Source organism: Ceratosolen solmsi, unplaced genomic scaffold, assembly GCF_000503995.2.
Source record: "Ceratosolen solmsi marchali unplaced genomic scaffold, CerSol_1.0 scaffold14, whole genome shotgun sequence".
Lineage (NCBI taxonomy): Eukaryota > Metazoa > Arthropoda > Insecta > Hymenoptera > Agaonidae > Ceratosolen > Ceratosolen solmsi.
The window spans coordinates 7,735,165-7,757,566 of NW_011948420.1; the positions used below are offsets into that span (position 1 = coordinate 7,735,165).

A 22,402-nucleotide genomic window follows, 5' to 3' on the forward strand; every position below is an offset into this window, starting at 1 on the left:
CCTCAATGAGATTCTACTTTTTTTCTAAGGACCTGCCAGAGCCAGTGCGACGCGCCTCTTGCGGCAGATCCAGTTAGCCGACAGCCCGCGACGAGGGCAAAATCTGTCGCGAAAGGCGCGTTGCACCAACTCGTGCATCTCTTCTACTCGACGTATCTCTCACACCGATGCTTATGAAGTAAGTTTTACATTTACGAATGAGCGACGAGACTCGCGTAAAAGCTTCATTTTCCAGCCATTTAATCTTCCTCTTTTAATCACACTTTTGAATGTGCAATCGTTGAGAAAAGGTGTGAGAAACTAGACACGATTTATGAAATGGATAAAATGACTTGAACCATACCGCATAGACATTAGCCGTTGCCAAATGATCGGCAACTTGCGCCCACATGTAGGGAGGAAGATTCGTTGGAGGTCCTTGTTTAACCGATGCCAGTGTACCAACGGATCCGACACGAGCTAAGGTTGCTAAGACATTCATTCGTCTCCATTATTTCCTCTCTCAATAACGATACAACGTCGACATTATTATGCTTAAAAAAAAAAAAAAAAAAAAAGAAAGAAAGAAAAGAGAAAAACTACGCTACCTGGTAATGTACCGGGAAGACCGCCTTGGACATAACCATACACCGGGGAAATTGTTTTTTGTTCTTGTGACCAGCGTCGGCTGAAAGGACGAGTAATATTCATGAAAGTTACGCGACATTCTTGCCTAAGAGTATCGAACTTATTAAAATGATCGATGATTTTCGGGGAAAGAGATTATAAATACATTGTATTTTCATCTAAAAATGTTTAATAATAATAATAATAATAGATTAACGATGAGGTTACCAAGTCTATTGTTCACTCATTTCTCATACAAACGCGATGAAATTTGTAGCAATAGCAATTTTTATCTCGTGATTCGAATTGTGATACGTGAACAATAACCCCCAGGCACGCGTTTAAAGAGAAAGTTGTCGTGAAAAATTTACCTCCACATAACAAGACAAACGAGCGTTAGGACTATGATGATCAATGCTGCGACCGAAGCTCCGATAGCAACACCGAGAACTTCGCCATCAACTTCGCATTGAGCTCCGTAATAATTTCCAGTGCATCTAAGGATCATTGTCATTGTGTCATATCCGCTGTTTATGTTAAATACAATTGAATTCTCCAATGAAATTACATTAGGTGAAAACTTACGAGCAATGCATTTGATCGGCTTGATAGGAGCAGGTCCCTCGATTATTGCAGTGCGAGGTCGAGCAGGAGAGACACGTTCTACCCGCCGTGCTCTGATCACTTTTATGTGGATCCTTAAATCCTGCATTGCAAGTGCAGGTGAAGCCACCCCAAGTATTAGCACACGTGGCTGACGAATGGCAGTCGTTTAATTCGGATGACGCGCACTCGTCTAAATCTGTTGATTTATGATCGATCGGCATAAGTAAATTGCCGTGTAGTATTGTAAAAATATGTAAAATGTGTAAATAATGGAGCAATTTTATTGTAAAATCACTGAATTTTGTCGCCACTAGTTTTGTACGCGTCGTTAAATAAATTCCAATTTGTTAAGCAAATATGGCTAGTTTTTGGGCAACTCGGTGACTAAAGAAGACTAAAAACAGGAAAAATCGATGATGCGGTTGAAAATTTGTATTGATTTAGCATACCTTGAAGATTGGAGATGGAACCGGCCGGACCATCAACATGAAGCGCACTGTTTCCAATATTATTATATCGTCTTTGAATGACTCCGAGAAGGTGCTTTTGCAAATCTCCAGCTAAACCTTGTCTCGCGGTTCTCGGCTCGTACGCCAATTTCAATGTCGCGTTAACGAAAACACCGCCTTGACCTTGACTTATATCCCCTTGATAAACGTTATTGACGGAGGATCCGACGTACTCGTCGGAAAATGGAGTCATCGACATGGCTGATTCGATCTAAACGAAGAGAGAGAGAGAGAGAGAGAGAGAGAGAGCCCGAGGCCATTATATATATATATATATATATTTCGTCGATAAGCAAAATTCACTCGCTAATTTTCCAATTTTTGTAAAACTCGACAATTATAGCGAAAACTCACTTTATGCAAATGGTATAATAATCCATTAGCAAAACCATTATGATTAACATTATTCTAACAATATTAAATTATAAAGCAATGCGATGCGTAAAACTTACGGCTCGGTTCGCCTCGTAGGCCAAGGTTTGATAAAATTCCGAGTCATTGTCATCGAGATCCTTATTCCAAATCATTTTTCTGTCGTAAATCTTATCGACCCTAATGGACACGACAATGCTTACGATCTCTAAAATGAAAGTTTATTTTTACAATAAAACTAGAATTTTTTTTTCCTTTTTTTTTGTTTTTTTTTTGTTTTTTTTTGTTTTTTTTGTTTTTGTTTTTTTTTGTTTTTTTTGTTTTTTTGTTTTTTTGTTTTTTAGCTTTTTTGTTTTTTTGTTTTTTGTTTTTGCTTTTTCGTTGATTGTGCAAAAGACTGCATAGAACAAGCGAGTCAGAGAAGCCTGAGGACAATCCAACGGAACAACTCGCATTTACGTATTAAGTGCAGGTATCAGTTACATATTGAGCGAGGTGACCTCGGTCGGCTGTCGGCAACACTTACTCTTGCAGGGCAGGGAGTGCGTGATCCTCGCGAAACCGGGCTTGCAGTGACAAGCCGAGACCCCTTGAACGGTGGCACAGGCCTCGTGCTGACTAGAGTCACAGGTGCTCGAGTCTCCGACGATGCACGTGTCGATCCTCACCGGCGGTTGCGTCGGCCTTCTATGGAACGTCGGTCTCCTCGCCGGAACGCTGGGCCTGGCCGCTGCTACCGCTGTGCTCTCACTCTGCGGTACGGCAAATCTACGAATGCCAAGTGCGTCGTTGTACTCGACTGACTCGCGCGCGCAATATGATGCGCTCTACTAGTTTTAATTAACGCACGCACGCACGCGCACGCGCACATACGCATACTAACAACGTCTATTGCTCGCGTGCGAATTTAATGCGATTGAGCGAGCGCTTTACCATCTCGCCATTTAATGCCACGTGGCGAAAGTTTCGCGATTAATTATAAAGAACTGGCTAGAGAGTAGTAAACGTAACTCATTAAACGAGCTTCTTCTGGACGAACGATTTGGCAATTATTCGCGTTAAAATGCGAAGACGATGGTTAAGTTAAAGCTAGGTGATAAGAGGTTGTATCGCACTGCCTACCCTGTGCCAACTACGGACGTTGCTTGCGTTTTCGTTGGCTGCAATCGAGTGTTACTGGGTCCTGGACTCGCAGCCTCCGTAGAATCAAAAAGATTGAGATATGTCCTCTTGCCGTCTATACTGACGAAACCCTGTCCCTCTACCGAAGACGTTAGAATATCATCGGTGCTACCGCCGCCGTGGCCCACGTTCACCGGCACTCGAACCTCGCCTTTAAAATGTAAGATATCATCGAGTTGATAATTGCGCGATTGTGATTAGATCAAAAGCATACCAGTGCCGGATCCAGCGGGTCCTTGGATTGCTGACACTACGACGTCAAAAGTGTCGGGATTCGAGGGATGCCTCGGTGGTCCAAAAGGCCTGTGAGTGACAATTCCTTGCGACCCCGTGTAATCCAATGTGTCGTCCAAGACTATTCCAGGACGAGGACGATACGAGTACACGGAGCCTATTACAATATCTCTAACGTTAGTTCGCCATCAATAACATTAATTTTGGATGAATTTTATCAACTCGCCCCACCTTCACTGATATAGTTATTATATTTTCCATTATTTAGACTCTGTGTCAATGTGTGATTATAATATCGCGGGGAATTTATGTAAATTGGATAATAATTGTATGTAGGTATAAGTAGGAGAAGGAGGAAGGAGTACAATTCGTAGCGACAATAATCGTAATTTGGCATTGTAGTAAGATTAATTTTGTACGACGTACTTTGACTCTTTGAGAATGTGGCGGTGGTGCCGGTGATGGATTGGCCAGTCGCTTTCTTCGATAAATTCGTCGTCTTCGATAGGCTCGTCGACAATTCCTCGGTCGGGATGGATGAACTCGTCGTCGGATCCACATCGACGTTTACGCTCGCTAATATGCTCGGCTCCAATGACGCGACGCTCGAGGCGATTATTGCCGGATCCGTAGGGGAAGATTCGGAAAAATGGCTCTGCTTTGCCGGAACTAGGCTCGGTTCGAGCATGGACATGGTCGATGTTGCCTCGATCACTTGGACCGAGGAACTCGTCTCGACGCTCAGTGTCGTTTGAAAAACTGCTTTGGTGTTAGCCCCTGGCGACGACACTTTCGATAACTTATTCTTATCTGCGTGAAAATTATTAAGTTGACCTGGTAAAGTGACACGCACAGTTAAAGCAATAACAAATTTATCCTTAAGCTCTGTTACGTGGACTTGCAATTTTTAACTATTTAATGCCATTTCATACGGCAAATTGCGCGTGTGTAAAGAGTGTCGTAAACTCTAATGGGATACAATCGTTCGATGGCAACAAATTTTCAATTTAATAATATAATATATCCACCATCTTCGGCCTATATACATCCACTTTCTCCGTCGATATTTACTTTAGACATTAGTAGGCTACGTTTGTGCGATCTATCCTATAAATATCATTAGAACATTGTAATGATGGATTCGTCGATAATTTCATTATTATGAGAAGCAACCGTTAAAGCTTATTTATAATTCATTGCGCGGTCGTTAATGTCGCTTTAATGCTTTAAAACGTCATCGTCACCATCTATCTCTCGATATACACATCTACTCGATTCATTGATATTCTAACCAAGCAAAATATTAGCAAACGTTCATTTTGAAAATCAGCGAAATAACAGGAGCGAATTATGACGTTGAGCATGGGATTTAAGAAATTTACCATTTAGGATCGGAGAATGGTCGTTGTTTGCCTTGAGCGGGACAACGGCCATCGGCTCCCGATCGTCGTCATGTTCATTGGAGGTGGGAATTGGTTGGGGCTGAAGCGGCACGCCCCCTAACACGAGGGTATTCTCGGCCATTGCGCCTTCCGTCTTTAGCGTCGATTGGTATTTCCTCGTTGGGGTAATCTGAGGCCGTTGAGTCGCGACGGGTTTCGAGCGATTGGACTGATCGTGATTCGACGGCTTGTTATCCTTGTTCTCCGTCAGCCGCGTCTTATTGTCGTCGTGATCGATTTTATTGCCCAAGCCGTGAGGATCGATCGCATTGTTCTTGTCCGACTCGGGATGTTCGCGCTCGGGCAACGGCATGTAAGGTGGTAGCGGCTGCCGTGTTCCTAGTTCATGATATTCCAATGAGATTATAAATATCAAGGAATTTATAGGCAATGGATCGCCCCGCCCCGCCCCGCCCCACCCCGCTCCGTTGAGGACTAAAGACACTTTAGTGCCCGCAATTCAATCACAAATTCCTAAATGAACCGAATTGTATTAACTAAATTAATATAGAATTCATCGACTTTTAAGTGTTTATTCTGCGATTTAACGTCCAAATTGTGCATTTCAGTTGTAAAAATCCTGATAGATGTTGAATTTTTTTTTTTTTTTTTTTTTTTTTTTTTTTTTTTTTTTTTTTTTTTTTTTTTTTTTTTAATATCTTTCACAATGTATTAGAGGCAATAGTCCCTCCAAGTCCAAAACTACGATGATCTTTTCACGGTACGTTAAATTTGACGATTAAATTGCTCGACCAATTGTACCGTTTGAGAGGACCATTGATTTAATATTGCACTTCTATGATTCAACAAAATTTTTTAATAAAAAAATATTCAACACTGTATCTATTGACGAATTCTGAGATATTGACAATTGTAAAGGTATAAGGGAACGTTGAGAGAAAATCAACTATTATCTTATTTTAAGTAATAACATTACCTATTAAATAAAAATAAAAATAAAACTTAAAAACTGGAAAGTAAAAAATAACTGTAGTGCCGACAAATATCGAGAGAGAGAGAGAGAGAGAAAGAGAGGAAGTATTCCGTTATATAGTTTAACGTTCGTAAATTGTTGCTACCGTACCTAGTAAATACAACAATTTATCATTTTAAAGAAGCGTTTCATCAAACAAAGCGAGTAGTTTTTTTTTTGTAAATTATCAAATAAAAAATTAGTGATTATTGTCGTCTTTGAGCCCATAAACGGTTTATTTATAATATGCAGTGTCACGATAATAGGTGACAATGATTGAACGTTCGGTATGTTGTGAATCGCTTTCAAGCGTAGTCGGGCGACTACGTTAAATAAGTTAATCTTTAATAGTCAAATAGTAAATAGAGAGAAAAGGTTAAAAAAAAAAAATTTACCTGGCCTTGACGGACGATTCCAAGGTCGATTGCCTTGTGAGACGACGGTCTCCGGAAGAGGAATTCCGTTCAAATAGGACGTGATGGGAGGTTCGGGAGGCAGCTGATTAAGCGATGGGGCACTTGGAGCTGGTGGGGTTTCGTAAGTTGATGGTTGATTGGGTGGAGGCGGCGGTGGATTCATCCCGGGGGTATCAAAATCGGGCGGCAAAGGTAGAACATCGGAAATTCTTGGTGGTCCTCTATTGTTAATTCTGAAATTCATTCGGGCTTTGTGTAGATTATATAGCGATTATACGTCGCTATTTATTTTCACACCCATTTCCAACAATAATTACCCAATGCTTTACAACTAAATTTTACATCGCATAATCAGAGTACAACAAGTATCCTTAGATTATTGCTTTTGATCGGCTATAAATAAGTAATTCTTGACGTTTTCACGAATAAATAAGAAATTTCTTAAAACAATAAAATTGACCACTAAAATATCAATTATATCAATTATTATTATTATTATTATTATTATTATTATTGTTGTTGTTGTTGTTGTTGTTGTTGTTGTTGTTGTTGTTGTTGTTGTTGTTGTTGTTGTTGTTGTTGTTGTTGTTGTTGTTGTTGTTGTTGTTGTTATTATTACTGTTGTTATTATTATTACTGTGGTTGATGTTGGTGTCATACGTATATGAAGTGTAAAAAGTTTTTGTTAAATACGTATATTTAACCATCCAATACATTACTGTCGTCATGTCGATATTCCAAACGTAATCATATAATCAATATATTCGAATTTAGGAAAATTTAAAATAAAAATGCTGATCTCTTCTCTTTCGTTGATAGAATTATCTAATATTGATAAACTTAAAAGCTATTTGATTTACGTTTTAATACAGTGTAGCTCTTTCGCCTTCTTTTATCGATTGATTTATTTAATTTTAAAAGAACAAACATTGATAAAGCATTGATAAATAATAATTATGCATCTAAATTTTCTCCCATAAATAGAATTTAATAAGCATTCGTATGAGAGATAAGGATAAATATGAAACATTTTATTAATAAATTGTAAAACTATAAATACCGATTAATTAATATTCTAATATATTTGTATTTTTAATTTCTTTTAAACGATGAATCGAATTGATTACAGAACGAAAAACACAATATTTGATTGGACTTTTAAAAAAAAGATGGAAAAAAATGTATTTGGAAATAAGATATTAAGTAGTGAAATTGAGAGAGAAAATAATAGAAAATAAAATGGCAGGTATATGATTATAGCAACGGAAAATGTACTTAAAAGAGTCTTAGTGAGAGATTGATATGTGAATAGAGGTTGGCGCGGTTGGTAAGAATAATATTAAAGTAGACGTGAAAAGTAGAAAGCAAGAGAGTTTGGAGCGACATGCGTATTCGCGATAATGCCGCGATAATGCCGCGATAATGCCGTCCGGCGAGTAGCCGAAGGAGAAGCCTAAGGAAAGGAATAACGAATAAGTCGCCAACGGGTTTGAAGGATCTCGCCTCGGATGTTCCCCGGCCGTCGCCTTGTCAGGCGGTAGGCTTTGCTAATTTACCTTGTCGGCGCATGCTCACCTCGTACTTTGGACGGGTCTCACGGGCTTGGCCGAGTTGACGGCGACGTTGACCTTACCGTTGAGCAGCTTCACGATTCCCGTGATAATGTCCTGGATGTCGGTGTTGGCCTGCCTTGGACTCTGATTCGGATCCTGGGTGATCAGCGGCGGTGGCGCGTGCTCGCTATAAATCCTCGTGGGCTCGCGGCGAGCCTGCCGCGGTAGCTTCTCCAAGAACAGTGTCTGCGAAGCTCGTACTGGTTGCTCCCGGGGCTCCGACGAGGGACCATCCTGGCGCTGTCCCTGCGGAGCCCCCCATCCTTCCCCCGGCAAGCTTTCGCTCTTCGTCGGCACGATGTTCCTACCAAGTCAGGTCAACTCGTTATTCCCTCAAACTCCTTTCGCCAGCTTTTGCAACGCGGCTACTCTCTCGAAACCCCGAAGGGACATCTTTCTCGAAACTCACGACTCCCTAGACTCGTATCTCATAGCTCCAACTTCGATATGCCGATCCGACGTTTATTTACAATAGATACGTTAGATTTAACATTTCCGCTGCTTTAAAACGAATTTGAGAATGAAAATCTATGCCGTGGAAATGCCAAAGGTTATCAAGTACAAAATAATCCTATTGCCTTTCGATATTTAAGCTCAACTCATTATCAATCGAATCATTGAAAACATCAATGCCGCACAATGACATTACCACAACGGATTCGTGCTCCGTCTTCGTCATTTCTCCTTAAAAAAAAAAAAAATTCATACGACGTTACGAGCGTTATGAGCCAGAGCAAGCGTAATTCGGTTTACGAAAGGTCAACGACCTATTGGTAAAACAATGCAGGCTTAGTCGAGCTCAGGTGGAAATTATCCTGTTTGACGATAACTTATCGAGCAATAATTCGCCGTTAATCGGCATTACTTGGCCGACTAAATGTCATGGGACGGTATAACTAAATAATTCTGTCGGTCTAAAATGACCTTTAATTTAACAGTCGTTTTGGATCGAGAGACATAGCTACCTAAAGTACTTCCCGGCCTTGACTTCGATTTGATTGCCGTCTATGTGCTCGATGAGCTTGGACGCGGTGAGGGCATCGATGATGGGCTCGTCGGCTGAAGCTGCGGCAGCAACGGCATCGCCGAGGCTCGGATATCTCGTCTCCTCGATATCGGCGTCGAGGTCGTCGACGCTCCTCGAGCTCTCCAGTCGCAGGATGTCCTGCGTTCGATGGAATCCTTGGGTGTGATGTTGCAGCAGGTCGTCGGAAGTCCGTTCGCCGTAGGCGCTCGCGCTCAGGATGATCTCCTCGTCGCGCGATGACCTCGAGCGCGTCCGATCATTCTGAATGGCCAGAACCTCTGCGAATGAGGCGAAACAAATTTTCCTTAGCTAAATCTTATCTAATTATAATGTCTGATTTCATTAGAATCTACCGAATTTCGAATTCTTACTTGTGCGCTTACCGCCTAAAGATTTTACAAACTAAAGTGAAAAGCCAATAAAGAACAACTAATGTAAAATTGGTTGAAAACAAAACAAAAAAAAAAAAAAAAACAAAATATTAATAAAAACTATAATGATAGTATTAATAATAGTATTGATAATAATAAAATAAAAATTTTACATAAGGATACAATAGAATGAAGAAAAATTGATCAACCTAATTGCATGGTTCTTCATATAATCTTCATATAATAAAATGCTAACACGAATGACCAATCAAATGATTTACAATAATGTTTTAATTGTTTGTACAACGAAGATTTTGCCCCCTGCAATGAATTTTTTGTGACTACGATAGAATATTCGTTGTTGGATTATGTAGAAAGTATAAGGCAATTGCTGGTAATATAAATTCATCTCGAGGTGACATAATCACAATCATCAAAGAATTATGTTTTACCATTAAAATCATTAATATAATTATTCGTTATAACTATTATCTGTATCGTTCGATAATTATAATTTTTTTGTTTTTTTGTTTTTATTCATAATTTGATATCTAGCGTTACGTTAAAAAAATAATCTAAATAACTAAAATGTGTAAAATGACCTATGATCTCTAATGAAATTACTAATATCTTGACAACATAATGGGCTGATTTAATGTAAATTCCCCTAGTAAATCCATTGTCCGAGGATATTTGTACAGACAGTTTTAAAATCCTTTCTTAAATCGCCGTGAAAAAAGCAAGTGTACTTTGGCATAGTTACGTGCATGGGAAAACAATTAAAGACGATGGAAGGTATTGTTGTACGGCAAATAACTGTAGTGAAAGTAACTGTCCATTGGTCGATAGACTGGATCACTAGCATAATTTATAGTGTCAAAGGGCTCGAATCATTTCACTCGACATTAAACCGATAGATAAAATATAATTCAGCATTTGAAATACATCACCACGATTATGTCATACGTGCGATAATAAATTCCTGCCTGTAGCTTTAAAAAGCGTATGTTCTATTTTTGTAAATGTGAATAACTGTACATAAGCATATTATCTGCAATTATCCGCAAGTTTCGTACACAACGGTATACAATACAAGATCGTTTGTTACTTTTATGTTTATAATATTTCTCTCTCTCTCTCTCTCTCTCTCTCGCTCTCTCTCTCTCTCTTATTTCCTTTTGTTTACGTCTTGTTCTATGCTATGAAGAGGCCTGTACGTTTTGTATGCGTTGTGTATGCCTGTTTTTAATTAAATATTATGAGAAAATTAATTCTTATCGTTAAATCTATAAGGAACAACTCTCGAGACAATAAATATTTACAATTTGCATAGAAGGAGGAAGGCATGTGCGCGCATGGTCATACAAAATATATCTTGTAAAGTAATTTTAACGTAATGGATACGAGTGTCGGTTAGTCTTAGAAACCTTCATAATTTTCAAACGTATAAGTTATTATTATTAGTATTGCGAATGAAAAGTAGGGAAGGGAGAATTAAATATATTAAATATATTCAATATTAAGCTGTGTATTAAATATATAACATTTAATACATAAAATTTTATATTTTCATGCTTTCAAGCTGAAAATTTTTTCTAATTCACATGCACATCGACTAAGGTGTGTATGTTAATCAATGATGTTATACGTTATTAAATATTACAATTGACTTTTGTAGCGAAGTTGAGAGGGGTGACGGCAGAAGATCTTTTAAAATACGAACAATCGTGCACGAGGCTTAAGAAATTCGACTCCGGTATTCGCATCCTTTAAAGTAGATACGGAAGTAAACAAGTGGATAAGCAAGCAAGGAAGCAATTACGTAGAGTGTGGAATACTCGAAGTTTAACAATACTAGCATAGTGAGGTAAAAAAGAGGTCATAACTGAATTGACGAAGGTAAAATTATAATCTCTTCTTATTTTCTCTCTCTCTCTCTCTCTCTCTCTCTATATATATATATATATATATTATAATGCTCATTATAATTAATGAATTTTTATAGGCTTTTATGAGAATGAAGTGGAAACTGCGTGAAAGATTATCAATCGATTATTACACGACTCGTTATTATAAAAGTGTTTTGTTGGATTTTTGAGCATCGGGATTCATGAGGACCATCCTTCGCCGACCATCTCTCTCTCTCTCTCTCTCTCTCTCTCTCACTCACTCACTCACTCACTCATTCTCTCTCCATCTCTCTATCATACTGTTCTTCCCTTCTTTTTCATCATCCATCTATCAATCCATCTATCTATCAGTCTAACTATCTGTCTGTTTACCTATCCATCCATCCATCTTTTTCTGAGAAACAACCGTAGAAGAAGATAATAAAGTAAAGTTGAGTGCAAAATACGGTCTTACGAACGCTACTACTCTTACGATTTCGTAGGTATGTACCGGAGTTCCTATTTGTAAGTATAAAAGGATCAAGGAGATCCTCCAACATTGCCAATCAAGACTAAATAGCACCAACTTTCAAGCGCTAACTTATGAATTTAGCACTATCTAGCAATAAAATAAATTTATAATGTAAATCTTGAATATGAGATAAAAGGGAATTATTGCAAATTATTTGTCCACGTTAAGCAAGTCTTTGATATTCATTAAAAATTACATTTTTACAATTTTTTCCCTATAATTATAACACTGTTTATTTTTTCTTAAATTATATTATTGTCAATGTTATTGTTCAAAAGAAAGAAAGAGAAGAGAAATGACGGAACAGTCGAATTTATTGTAAGAAAGATATAAAAAAATATTCTGTAATATTAATTGGAAAAGTCACGCAACGTAAGAGTACAGGCTAAGTTGTAATTTTGTCCTTATTTTTCAGCGCTCTAACTAACGTATTCGAGCCTTTTTTTTTTCTTTTTCTTTTCTTTTTTTCTTCTTCTTCTTATTATTATTATTATTATTATTTTTTTTTTTTTTTTTTTTTTTTTTTTTTTTTAATCAATGATAACTCCGAATTGAGCTCATACGACACTACTACAAACAAATTTCTTATCCTCGATTTCGTTCGACGGAAGGTTTGCCCAGTAGAATACAAAATTATCGCTAGTGAAATAACGATTACCGGCAATATTTAACTGTATTTGCTATTAAAATTTATCCCACTACACGAGCAGTAGAGAAAAACGAAGAGGAAAATGGAAAAAAGTTTACTTTGATAATGATAAACGCCATTAATAGCTGATATCCTTAGTTGATTTAGGAGGTAATTTTGCACAGTGATGTAGTCGCTCGATTATAATAGGTCATTGATTTTCTGGAATTTTCGCAATAAACTGACAGACCCCCGCGCATTATTTCATTATAAAGGAAAAGCTCTGAGAATAGGATCGGAGAAGGGATCCTTGTGACTGTCACGTGGACCGAGAATTGGTCGGGGGAACGCTCGAGCAGAAACGATGGCCGAAGCCGGTCATCGTGCCTCGAATGGCAAAAGGCTCGCGCTCCTTCTCTTCCTAACTTAGTTCTATAACTATGTAGTCGCATACCTGGACGAACGGGTCTTTCGAGCGTAAACCAGAAACGACGAGGACAACGCGGCGGCCTACGACCACGCGACGCGACGCCGTTCGTAGCTTACGACATTCTTTCGACTCACCGCACGCACACACGCACGCCCTCGTCCTCGTCGATTGGAGCGCAAACACCGCTAGTCGATAGATTAAGCTATACGTATGAGACGCAGACTCTAATTTTTTGAAGATTTTTATTTTCGAGGATTAATTGCGTGACAAAACGCGTACAAAGTGTGTACGGCCTCTTATGCAAATACATAATACTATTGTTTTGTTGTTTTTTTGTTTTTTTGTTTTTTTTTTTGTTTTTTTTTTTTTTTTTTTTTTTTTTTTTTTTTGATATATATATATATATATCCGAACGCCTATGTCGATTTATAATAACTTGCCTCGAATAATCTCATTAGTTTATCAATATGACAAAATGCAATGTTCACGTAACAAATGAACGTGTTAATACGCGTTGTATCTGTAATTATGCATCGACATATTTCTCGTGTTATGATCCATGTTCCATTGGACTTTTTCTACGATATAATTCGAGTTTACTTTCGTGGGAACGATTTAATATTTTGCGGCTCTAACTGTAATCGTACGACAACGAATGATATTGATTTACATAATGACAATTACCACTATTGAGACTGAATCGGGCCCGGATTATTGCACAATCCACTAGCAAAATGTGCGTACGTTTATAATATTAATCAATGATAGTATTAATCGATCGATTCGAGAGATGCGATTGTACACTCGAGCCTTGATTAGCAATATTACGAATGTGGATCATTGAACGATTAAATAAAATCCCGCTAACATACAGATAAACAGATCGATCGATGTCATTGTCATTTCAATAGGGATCGCTCTTTTTTCGTTATTATTCGTCTAGTCCAACTCATTATTCCGCGAATCAAGTAAATAATCTCACTCGCCAATTACTACTTAGTCGTTGGATTATCTAATTGTAACGGTACACACCTCTCACGAATAAAAATTCAATACAAATTTATGATGAGAGTACGTACAAGCAGGCAGTTTCCTTATTAGATCAAGAGGATTAAATATTTACGAAAATGAGCCATTAAGGACTGCTTTACCACTGTCGTTTACACGGCTAAACAAGCGCATCTTAAAAAAATGCATAAAAATCTATTTCGTTCGATCGAACAATCGACATTCCTGTCTGTTTTACCCCATCTCTACTCATCTACATCGACTCATCCAGATCCGCAAACATATAAACTGTAAATACATGGCTATTATTAATAAAACCGCCGGGTAACTCGTTTAAGAAGCTTTCGGACAGTTACTTTCGGACCCGGTTTGCGTCACATTGTTATAGCACACGCGCCACCATATTATCTCAATGTACCCTTAGCTTTAAATGGCCCTAATGGTACTCTTTAGCTATTTACTTCATTCTACTGCCAGTCAATGAGCTACTGTAAACGGTTAATAGCTGCCCTGCGCGAATGCCTTCCTCCAGCATTTCCTGTCTATCCCGACAGGGCAGGCATGCATCCTGTTCTGACGCTTATGACTTTGAGAACACATTGAACTCGGATACTAAGTCTTGAGTATTGAGGCGAGTAATTACAAATGGCTATCTACGGCCTGACAAAAGTTTGTCCGATTCGGAATAGGCAACGATTAAATGGCATTTTAATCCAGCGACATGAATGTTATTCAGCATTTATCTAACGCATCTAAGGATAAAAGAATTATTATAATTAATAGTTATATAATATATTAATTATATAATATATAATTTATATAATAAAATATATAATAATATATATATATATATATATATATATATATATATATATATATATATATAATAAATATATAATATATAATATAGTTATTAATAGTATAATTAATATAATATAATTATAATATTATAATAATTATAATATAATTAATCTATAAGCCGTTACGGTTATATCGATAAATGGCCATATATATATATATATATATATATATCGTCGTAAATACGAATGTAGATTTGTCCCCACCCCTCATCCCTCCCCTTTTCTTTTTTTATTTTGATTTTAGAACTTGACTGGCGGCGGGCAGAGTAAACGAATAATTTACGCGAATTTTCCTTTAAAACGAAACGAAACGAAAAAGAAGGACAAACACGTCAAAGGTGAAATTATCTTCAACGATGTAAAATTGAAGTCTAAAGTTTCATCGATCAAGCGACTTTGATCTACTTACTCGTAATTGCCAATCCAATCTCCAAGCATAAGCTCGCCTACTTTTAGCTGCAAAAATTTCAAAATTTCCATCATATCAAAATGTCCGCCACTCGATACGAAAGTCTTTCTCCATGCGAGCACATCGATAATTTCCGCGTGCGGTGATCATTTCTGGCAAGCCTTGCGAAACGGCCAACGCTATTTCCCCTCTCGGCTATTGTATCTCTCTATTGTACAAACTACAATGGCAGCGAGCGTTGCAAACTCGCGCGATCCAACGTTTTATCAACTCTCGATCCCATCTCCTTATTCCCGATGCTTTTACAACGATGCCAATTACACCCTAACCTCTTGCGCAATCTATGTTGACACTTTTGCGCTTCGCCACTTCAGCATTAAATGGCAATTTAAATTACGATTATAGATACCGGGACTCCCGAGGCCGCTGCTCGCGCTTCGATCGAGACTCGTTACAATCGTCCGTGTAAATAATTGGCCGCGATGCCAAGGCTCCTGTTCCTTATCCATCCTACCTCTTTTCGCTCTAAATAGTGCTCCGCGAGATTGTCTTCTCTCTCTCTCTCTCTCTCTCTCTCTCTCTCTCTCTCTCTCTCTATCTATCTCTCTTTGCTTAGGCGCATAGTCCCCCACGCCCCACCCAATAGAGACGAGCTTGAGATGCCGATGGACTGGCTCTGCCTGTAAAAAAAAAAAATCACCCGCGGAAGAAGGCTGGAGGATGGGGTAATAAAAAGAAGCGAGGCTAACTAGGAAAACTGCAACGGGCGATCGTAAACGAGTGGGAGTGCGTGTAAATGAGTCTTGTCGAGCGAAGCCTTTGCACTGACTACGCATATTATTAGCATCGCCATTATCATCGTCGTTATCGTCATGCACGCCATCGAGACTGTTATTGTTATTTGGCAATCGAGAGACCCGTAGCGAGGGTTTGCTTGCCACAACGGGATCGTTATCCTCTACACGGCGGACCAACGTCACATGGAAAAGTGTGAAATTAAAATGCGCGATCCGTACGTGGAATTGGTTCCCAGCCCCATCGCCGAGGCCCATCGCGCACATACGTCAATTGATCGAGCGAACAATTCACCGACGCAACCACAACGATAAGTCCCTCCGTACGTCCAATGTCACTCGACGTACTATTCCTTGCTTTTGCCTCTTTTGCCTTGCAGCTTTATCCTGTCGATGCACAAATACAATCATACTTATTGCCCGAGGGAAGTGCACGTCCTTTCTCTCACTCGCCCGCTAAACACAATATTTATTGTTTCCCTCGCCAGCTACATTTTTCACGCTATCGATGACATTGAAACGACCTCGTAAATATCGAATATCCAATTTCTCGAATTTCTACAACATGTTTTAACTCGGATATATGGCAATGCGAGCGCGTTTATAAATTCAATTGTTTTAACGTATTTTTCATATCCAGAATAGCTACATCGCTTTTAAAAGAAACGGTACACAGCCTTAACCTCATATTCTTTAATATTGACAAATTAAATTTTTTACTTTTTAAATATTTGTAAATTATGGCAAAGGATAGTCAACGACCATGGAATTTATGCGCCAATATTCATTTCACAGAATTATTAACGATTATGGAAAGAAAAAGACAAAATGAAAAGAAACAAAAGATAAAAGGAGGGTAAAAGAAGCGACGATGAGCAAGTAGAGTAAAATTAAATCAAATATCTAAAAACTTAAAGCAAAAAAAATATATATATATATATATATAAATATTTGTGACTAATTGTACAATTTATATGATATTACGTGCATTTTCGAACGAAGAGAAGGTATTTTGTCAAGTCAACTCTTTAGTCTTGTAAAATAATCATATTTCATGGAAATAGAAATTTGGATGTCGTAAATGACTATGTCATTACTCTGAATTATTTGTTTATTGCAAAGATATTGGGTCTATTATAAAAAAAAAGTTCGTAAAATTCATCCGAATAATAGCAATCGACGATAATATATAATTTATCTTTGTTAATATTAATTTTGTAATTTGTCAAAAGCAATGCCAAATTTACCTTGGTTTCTTTTTTCGTTTTGTTTTGTTTTTGTTTTTTTGTATTTTTTTTTTTGTTTTTGTTTTTTTGTATTTTTTTGTTTTTGTTTTTGTTTTTGTTTTTCATTTTCTTTTTTCTTTTAATGTACTATATGAACGTTGTAGTTTTTTAATACGTCATTTATACAATTGTACAACATTATTACACGTACATTCAATTTCCTCGAGAATCAAGAGTTTCGCAAGATTGTCCAAAGCCTATTATTTAATTCTTTCTCATTATATATTATGATTATCTTTAAATTGATATAATTCTCGCAGATAATCTTAATAATAAATAATATCAAACCCAATAAGTAATAATCAAAGTAAAATTACTTTGTTAGAAACAGTTGCGCAATGTTGTAGAAAAGTTATAACAATTTTTTCATCAAATTCGACTTTCAAATTGCACGGCAAAGCTATCCAGCGACAATTATGAGGATAATAGCGTACAATTTCACAGATTATAATTTACATTAAATTATCAATATTAAGTTTACGTAAGGCCTACGTGGTTTCTTCAAAATAAGAAGAAAGGCAAGTGGTAGGTTATTTGTTCAGCAAAGAAGCATACAATGGTCAGTACGTCAGAGCTGCCATGATATAAGAGAAAGTGGGTAAATCCCAGGCTCGTTTTGAAAACAGAGTTGCTACTTTCATCACAAGTGCTGAATCACAAGCTGTTACAAGATTTCTTTTTGCAGTATTTGAGTTTTTTTTCTTCTTTTTTTCTTTTTTTTTTTTTTTTTCTTCGATTAATTCCTTTTATAAACCTTTTTTTTTCATTCTCATCGACATTTTTCAAATAATACTCAGCCGTATTACCATGGGAATTTGTACGATCGAAGCAATATTTATGAAGTTTTAATTGATCATTATCTTGTTAGGTATTCTCTTGTAAATTAAAAAATGTTTTTTTCTATGGAATCGGTTACGGCGCATATCATTACGCTTTGCTAAATAACGAAGATGGGGAAACAAACAAAAACAAAACAAAAAAATCAAAAAAAAAAACAAAAAATTGCTTTTTTTTACCCTAGATAGTAGTGATTTAAATAATATGGGTGCTGTGATTTTTCTTCACACGGAAATACATCAAAATCGATAAGTTCGATAAGAAGATTGATGTTCAAGACAATGGTATACCAATTCATACTTAAACGCTTGTTCGCTACTTTTTACCAATAGCACAAGTTATTCACACTGTGCATTCTTTCGTTGTGCCGTTTAATAAGCAATAGCTTTTAAAAACAATACTTTAACAACAACCGGAATATTAAATGAAAATGATTCGAGAAAATAAAAATAAAACAATGAAATATGAAAGACCTAAACTGTATCGAATATAAGAAAACTATTTTACTTATGCATTTTTGTGTAAATTTTTTCTACGTGTAATATTTGTATATTTTTTATCTTATAGAATATTAGTCAACGAAAAAGAGAAAATGTTCTCGTCGAATTAAATTGTAAGAAAAATGCAGATTAATATAAAAGAAGATTAAAAATAATAATCTCTATATTTATAAAATCCAATATTAATTACAATAAAAAATAAATTACTTTTATTTTTTATCTACTTATTTTAGTACTAGTACTAGTAATGACAATTTTTTTTTTTTTAAGTATTTAAAATGTATGAACAATCGAGTACAAATATATATATAATGGCCCAAACCAATCGATTTAAAGTATAACCTTAGGATTAAAAAGGATCAATACGGAATTTCACAGATCAATTTGCTATCATATACAGTGTTGGTGTTTTTTTTTTGTTGTTGTAACTCTTCTATGCGAAATAATAGAATTTCAATAATTTGCATATTAAATTCTATTCAAATGGGCTAAAAGCAACCTTGGAAAGCTATGTTAGGAGTCATTAATGCCAAGAATGAAACATCAGTTAGAGTACTTTGAATTCAGTATATCTAACAATGACATATTTAACATAAAATTAATGAAACAAATTTATGAAATTCTTTACAGTTATAAATAAACAGCGAGTGCTCGCTTAATTAACGTTAGATATTTGTTGAGTTATGTGGCTGTTGGAGTACCACCGTGACACTGTTGGCAAAAAATCTTGTTCACTCCTCACTGCCATAATCAACGATGTTTCTCGCTGTTCTTTCGGCTCCGGCGATTTCAGACATTGTAAAAGGTTAATCCATTTGCATTTGTAACGGAAAGAAAATCTAGCTGACCACAACTACGCAACTGCATCCACTTACGTCAAGGCTTTGTTAACACGCAGTTGGAGTAGTGGTTCCTACATTACCGGTAAAGTAATTTTAATGATGCTATTCGCGGGGAAACTGGACGAGTTCCTTTACGCGGCATTATTATTAACCAATGATGAATTAAAGCACGCAATTCGACGATCGGGGAGTGTTTCGCAAACTTACAAAGATTTATTTTATCGAATAATCGACGTTAAATATGAATTAAACCTACTCGTGGAGTGGAGAACCAATGTCAGTTATCAATGGCTTGATAAGTCCGGCATAATTCCATATACTAAAAAAATAAAGTATATCCGAGCTGTATTTAATCCATTTAATTGAATTATTATTCCAATCATATTGCATTATCTCTTTTTCTACATAATTATGAAATCTACAGAATTAAGAACAACAAAAACAAGAAAAAAAAACATCTAAATAGAATGATATATAGATCGTTATTCTAAACATTTGAAATAGTTTATTTTTACTTCAGTAATATTCATATATAAACATCAATGGAAATAGTTTTTGATATTTTTAATGGTTTGAAGAAATATGTAGAAGTAGAAAGAGGAAAACTGAATTGTTTGTCAATTTCAGTGTCATTTGTTTTTGTGTGTCAATGTTATGAAAAAAAAAAAAAAAAAAAAAAAAAAAAAAATTTTTTAAAAATTTAATAGTTCTCGATAATTTATTCACCAACTACGCGATTGTGAAATAATTATTAAAATTCAGTGATCTCCAATACGCTCTTAAATAAACAAGCAACGATCATAATCGTCGATTTGTTTGCGGGGAAAAATGTATGTCTGTGCACCCCGTATGCAATCAAATACTTATTGACTCGCATTTATAACGCTATAATATAACGACGTGGAATTATTGGTAAAATTGATTTTCTTGATTATGTTATTGATTTTAATAAAAAAAAATAATTCACACAATGATTCATGAAATTAGGAAAAATGAGGTTGGAAAATTAACATGTTCAATTACAATAATCTATAAATATTAAAGGCGCGTATATTGTATTCGCTTATAATTCACTTTCAAAGTATTCAAAAACTTATTAAATATTCAATACCTGATAATGAAGAGCGCATCAGTGACGCAAATAATGCTCTATTGAATCAATAACGGTTCTTATGAAAACGGCAAATATAAGAATTCAAAAAATCTACTTGGGCCATGACATGGTCCCGCGAAAAGCATCTATAAAAATTTCTGCCCTATTAATGTAAGTCAAGTTGCGTCTATAATAATTATAATTATATTTATTTGATATTGCATTGCAATAATAAAGAGAGTAAAACAAAACAAAAACAAAAAACAAAAAACAAAAAAAAAACAAAAACAAAAACAAAAAAAAACAAAAAAAACAAAAAACAAGTGGTTCTCGTAGACTACGTACATTTTTCACTTCAAAACTTGAAACTTTTCCATCTCCATGACCTTCCGAAATATTCTAGTTTACAAGAGCATGTAAAGACCGAGTTTAACCGAAATAACGGAACATAATTAATATGATCCGATAGGGAATGTTTTTACAACACCTGCCTCCTGCTATTATGAGAATTGTCAAGAATTTCTCCATTAAACGCGTGATATTTCTCAACGAATAATGAGTCGCGTGCAATTATAATTCGGTTATTGCCGAATAGTCGATGGATAATCCCTCTTGATCTCGCCACATTACTTTCCTTCCCATATATTTATACCTATAATATATCAAGGAAATGCATGACTTATAAAACTAATATCCCTCCTTAATGAATAATATGACATTCCGTGTCACATTTACTGTGCTTATTTAATGTATGTGCCGACGTTATCGGGGCAAAGTGCCCGATTAACGCCAGCCCGTTAGCGTTAACAATTTCGCGGATGTTTTTCAGAATAAAGTAGCTGCATGCCGCGTGAAAGGAAGAAGTGTTGCACCGAGAGGGCTAGAGAGCGATAGAGATAGAGGACGAGCTGTACCGCTTGAAAATCGCCAGCATCGCTTACGAATTACCAGTTATCATTGCAGAAAAATAGACAATTATGCGCGTACTCGTGCGTATTGAGCGATCGAAGTGGAACAGCATCATTGGGCCGGTTAATCGATAAAACAAAAGCGACGAAAGAAAGGAGAGCACGATGGAGAGAGAGAGAGAGAGAGAGAGAGAGAGAGAGAAAAGGGGGGGCAACGGGAGGCATTCGGTATGCACATGCGTTTAAATTGCAAATGAGGTAACTAAAGATTACGCGCGAGGGGATTGTGCCCGAGGAGTCGAGTTCCCAATCGTGACCGCGAAGCTCGCGAGAGCCGTGAGAATGTAGGTGAATGGCAGGTAAAAGCCTCGTAGTCTCCGTCGGAGGCAAGCACTCACGGGAGGAGGAATGCAACGAGGTTGTCGAGGTGGGCCGCCCGGTGCTCAACTCCGGTCACGCCCTGGACCCATTAAAATCCTCCGGGTGCGTCCACCTGTCTTGCAGAGCGAGAGCGAGCGAGAGATAGATAGAGATAGAGAGAGAGAGAGAGAGAGAGAGAGAGAGAGAGAGAGAGTCTGAAAATCGCGGCCAAAACTCGACGTCATAGAGTCGTCGCGGTGGAGCGGGAGAGGCCGAACTTCGTCTCAAGCTCGATATGATTTTAGCGAGCGGCTGCGCACGCGGCTTCTCTTACCTCGGAATCCGTGGAATTGCCCAATGGAGGCTGCCCCAACCGGCTTCTGTACTTTATATTCTCTTCCCTGAGAAATTTGATGCTCTAAAAACTTACCGACCGGCCTTTAGAGGACGAGGGGACGAGAGTGCGCGACGACGCACTCAACATCGGACAGACGCTTTTATAAAAATTTACCAAATGCTCGTTCTTTTTTTTTGTCATTTACCTGCCGCGAGCATAATAATTATAATTCTAATAATAATAAACAACGTTCAATAATAATGATGATAATGGTTATAATGTTGATAATAATAGTAATAATAATATTAAATAATAATAGTGATAATGATAACGATGAT

The 22,402-nt window shown here is 36.9% G+C and overlaps 1 protein-coding gene across 1 annotated transcript in view; it reads right to left on the reverse strand.

Moving 5' to 3' along the window:
* Positions 1-22,402, reverse strand: part of pwn (calcium-binding EGF-like domain-containing protein pawn) — a 32,292-nt gene that overhangs the window by 1,382 nt on the left and 8,508 nt on the right. The window contains exons 2-15 of the mRNA XM_011498113.1: positions 8,919-9,258; positions 7,916-8,257; positions 6,320-6,573; positions 4,892-5,290; positions 3,936-4,343; positions 3,490-3,666; positions 3,216-3,426; positions 2,620-2,861; positions 2,174-2,301; positions 1,662-1,932; positions 1,192-1,408; positions 978-1,103; positions 588-667; positions 344-468 (exon numbers count right to left, since the gene is read on the reverse strand). Coding sequence (XP_011496415.1) covers positions 344-468; positions 588-667; positions 978-1,103; positions 1,192-1,408; positions 1,662-1,932; positions 2,174-2,301; positions 2,620-2,861; positions 3,216-3,426; positions 3,490-3,666; positions 3,936-4,343; positions 4,892-5,290; positions 6,320-6,573; positions 7,916-8,257; positions 8,919-9,258 — 3,320 coding nt within the window. The remainder of the gene's footprint in view (positions 1-343; positions 469-587; positions 668-977; positions 1,104-1,191; positions 1,409-1,661; positions 1,933-2,173; positions 2,302-2,619; positions 2,862-3,215; positions 3,427-3,489; positions 3,667-3,935; positions 4,344-4,891; positions 5,291-6,319; positions 6,574-7,915; positions 8,258-8,918; positions 9,259-22,402) is intronic.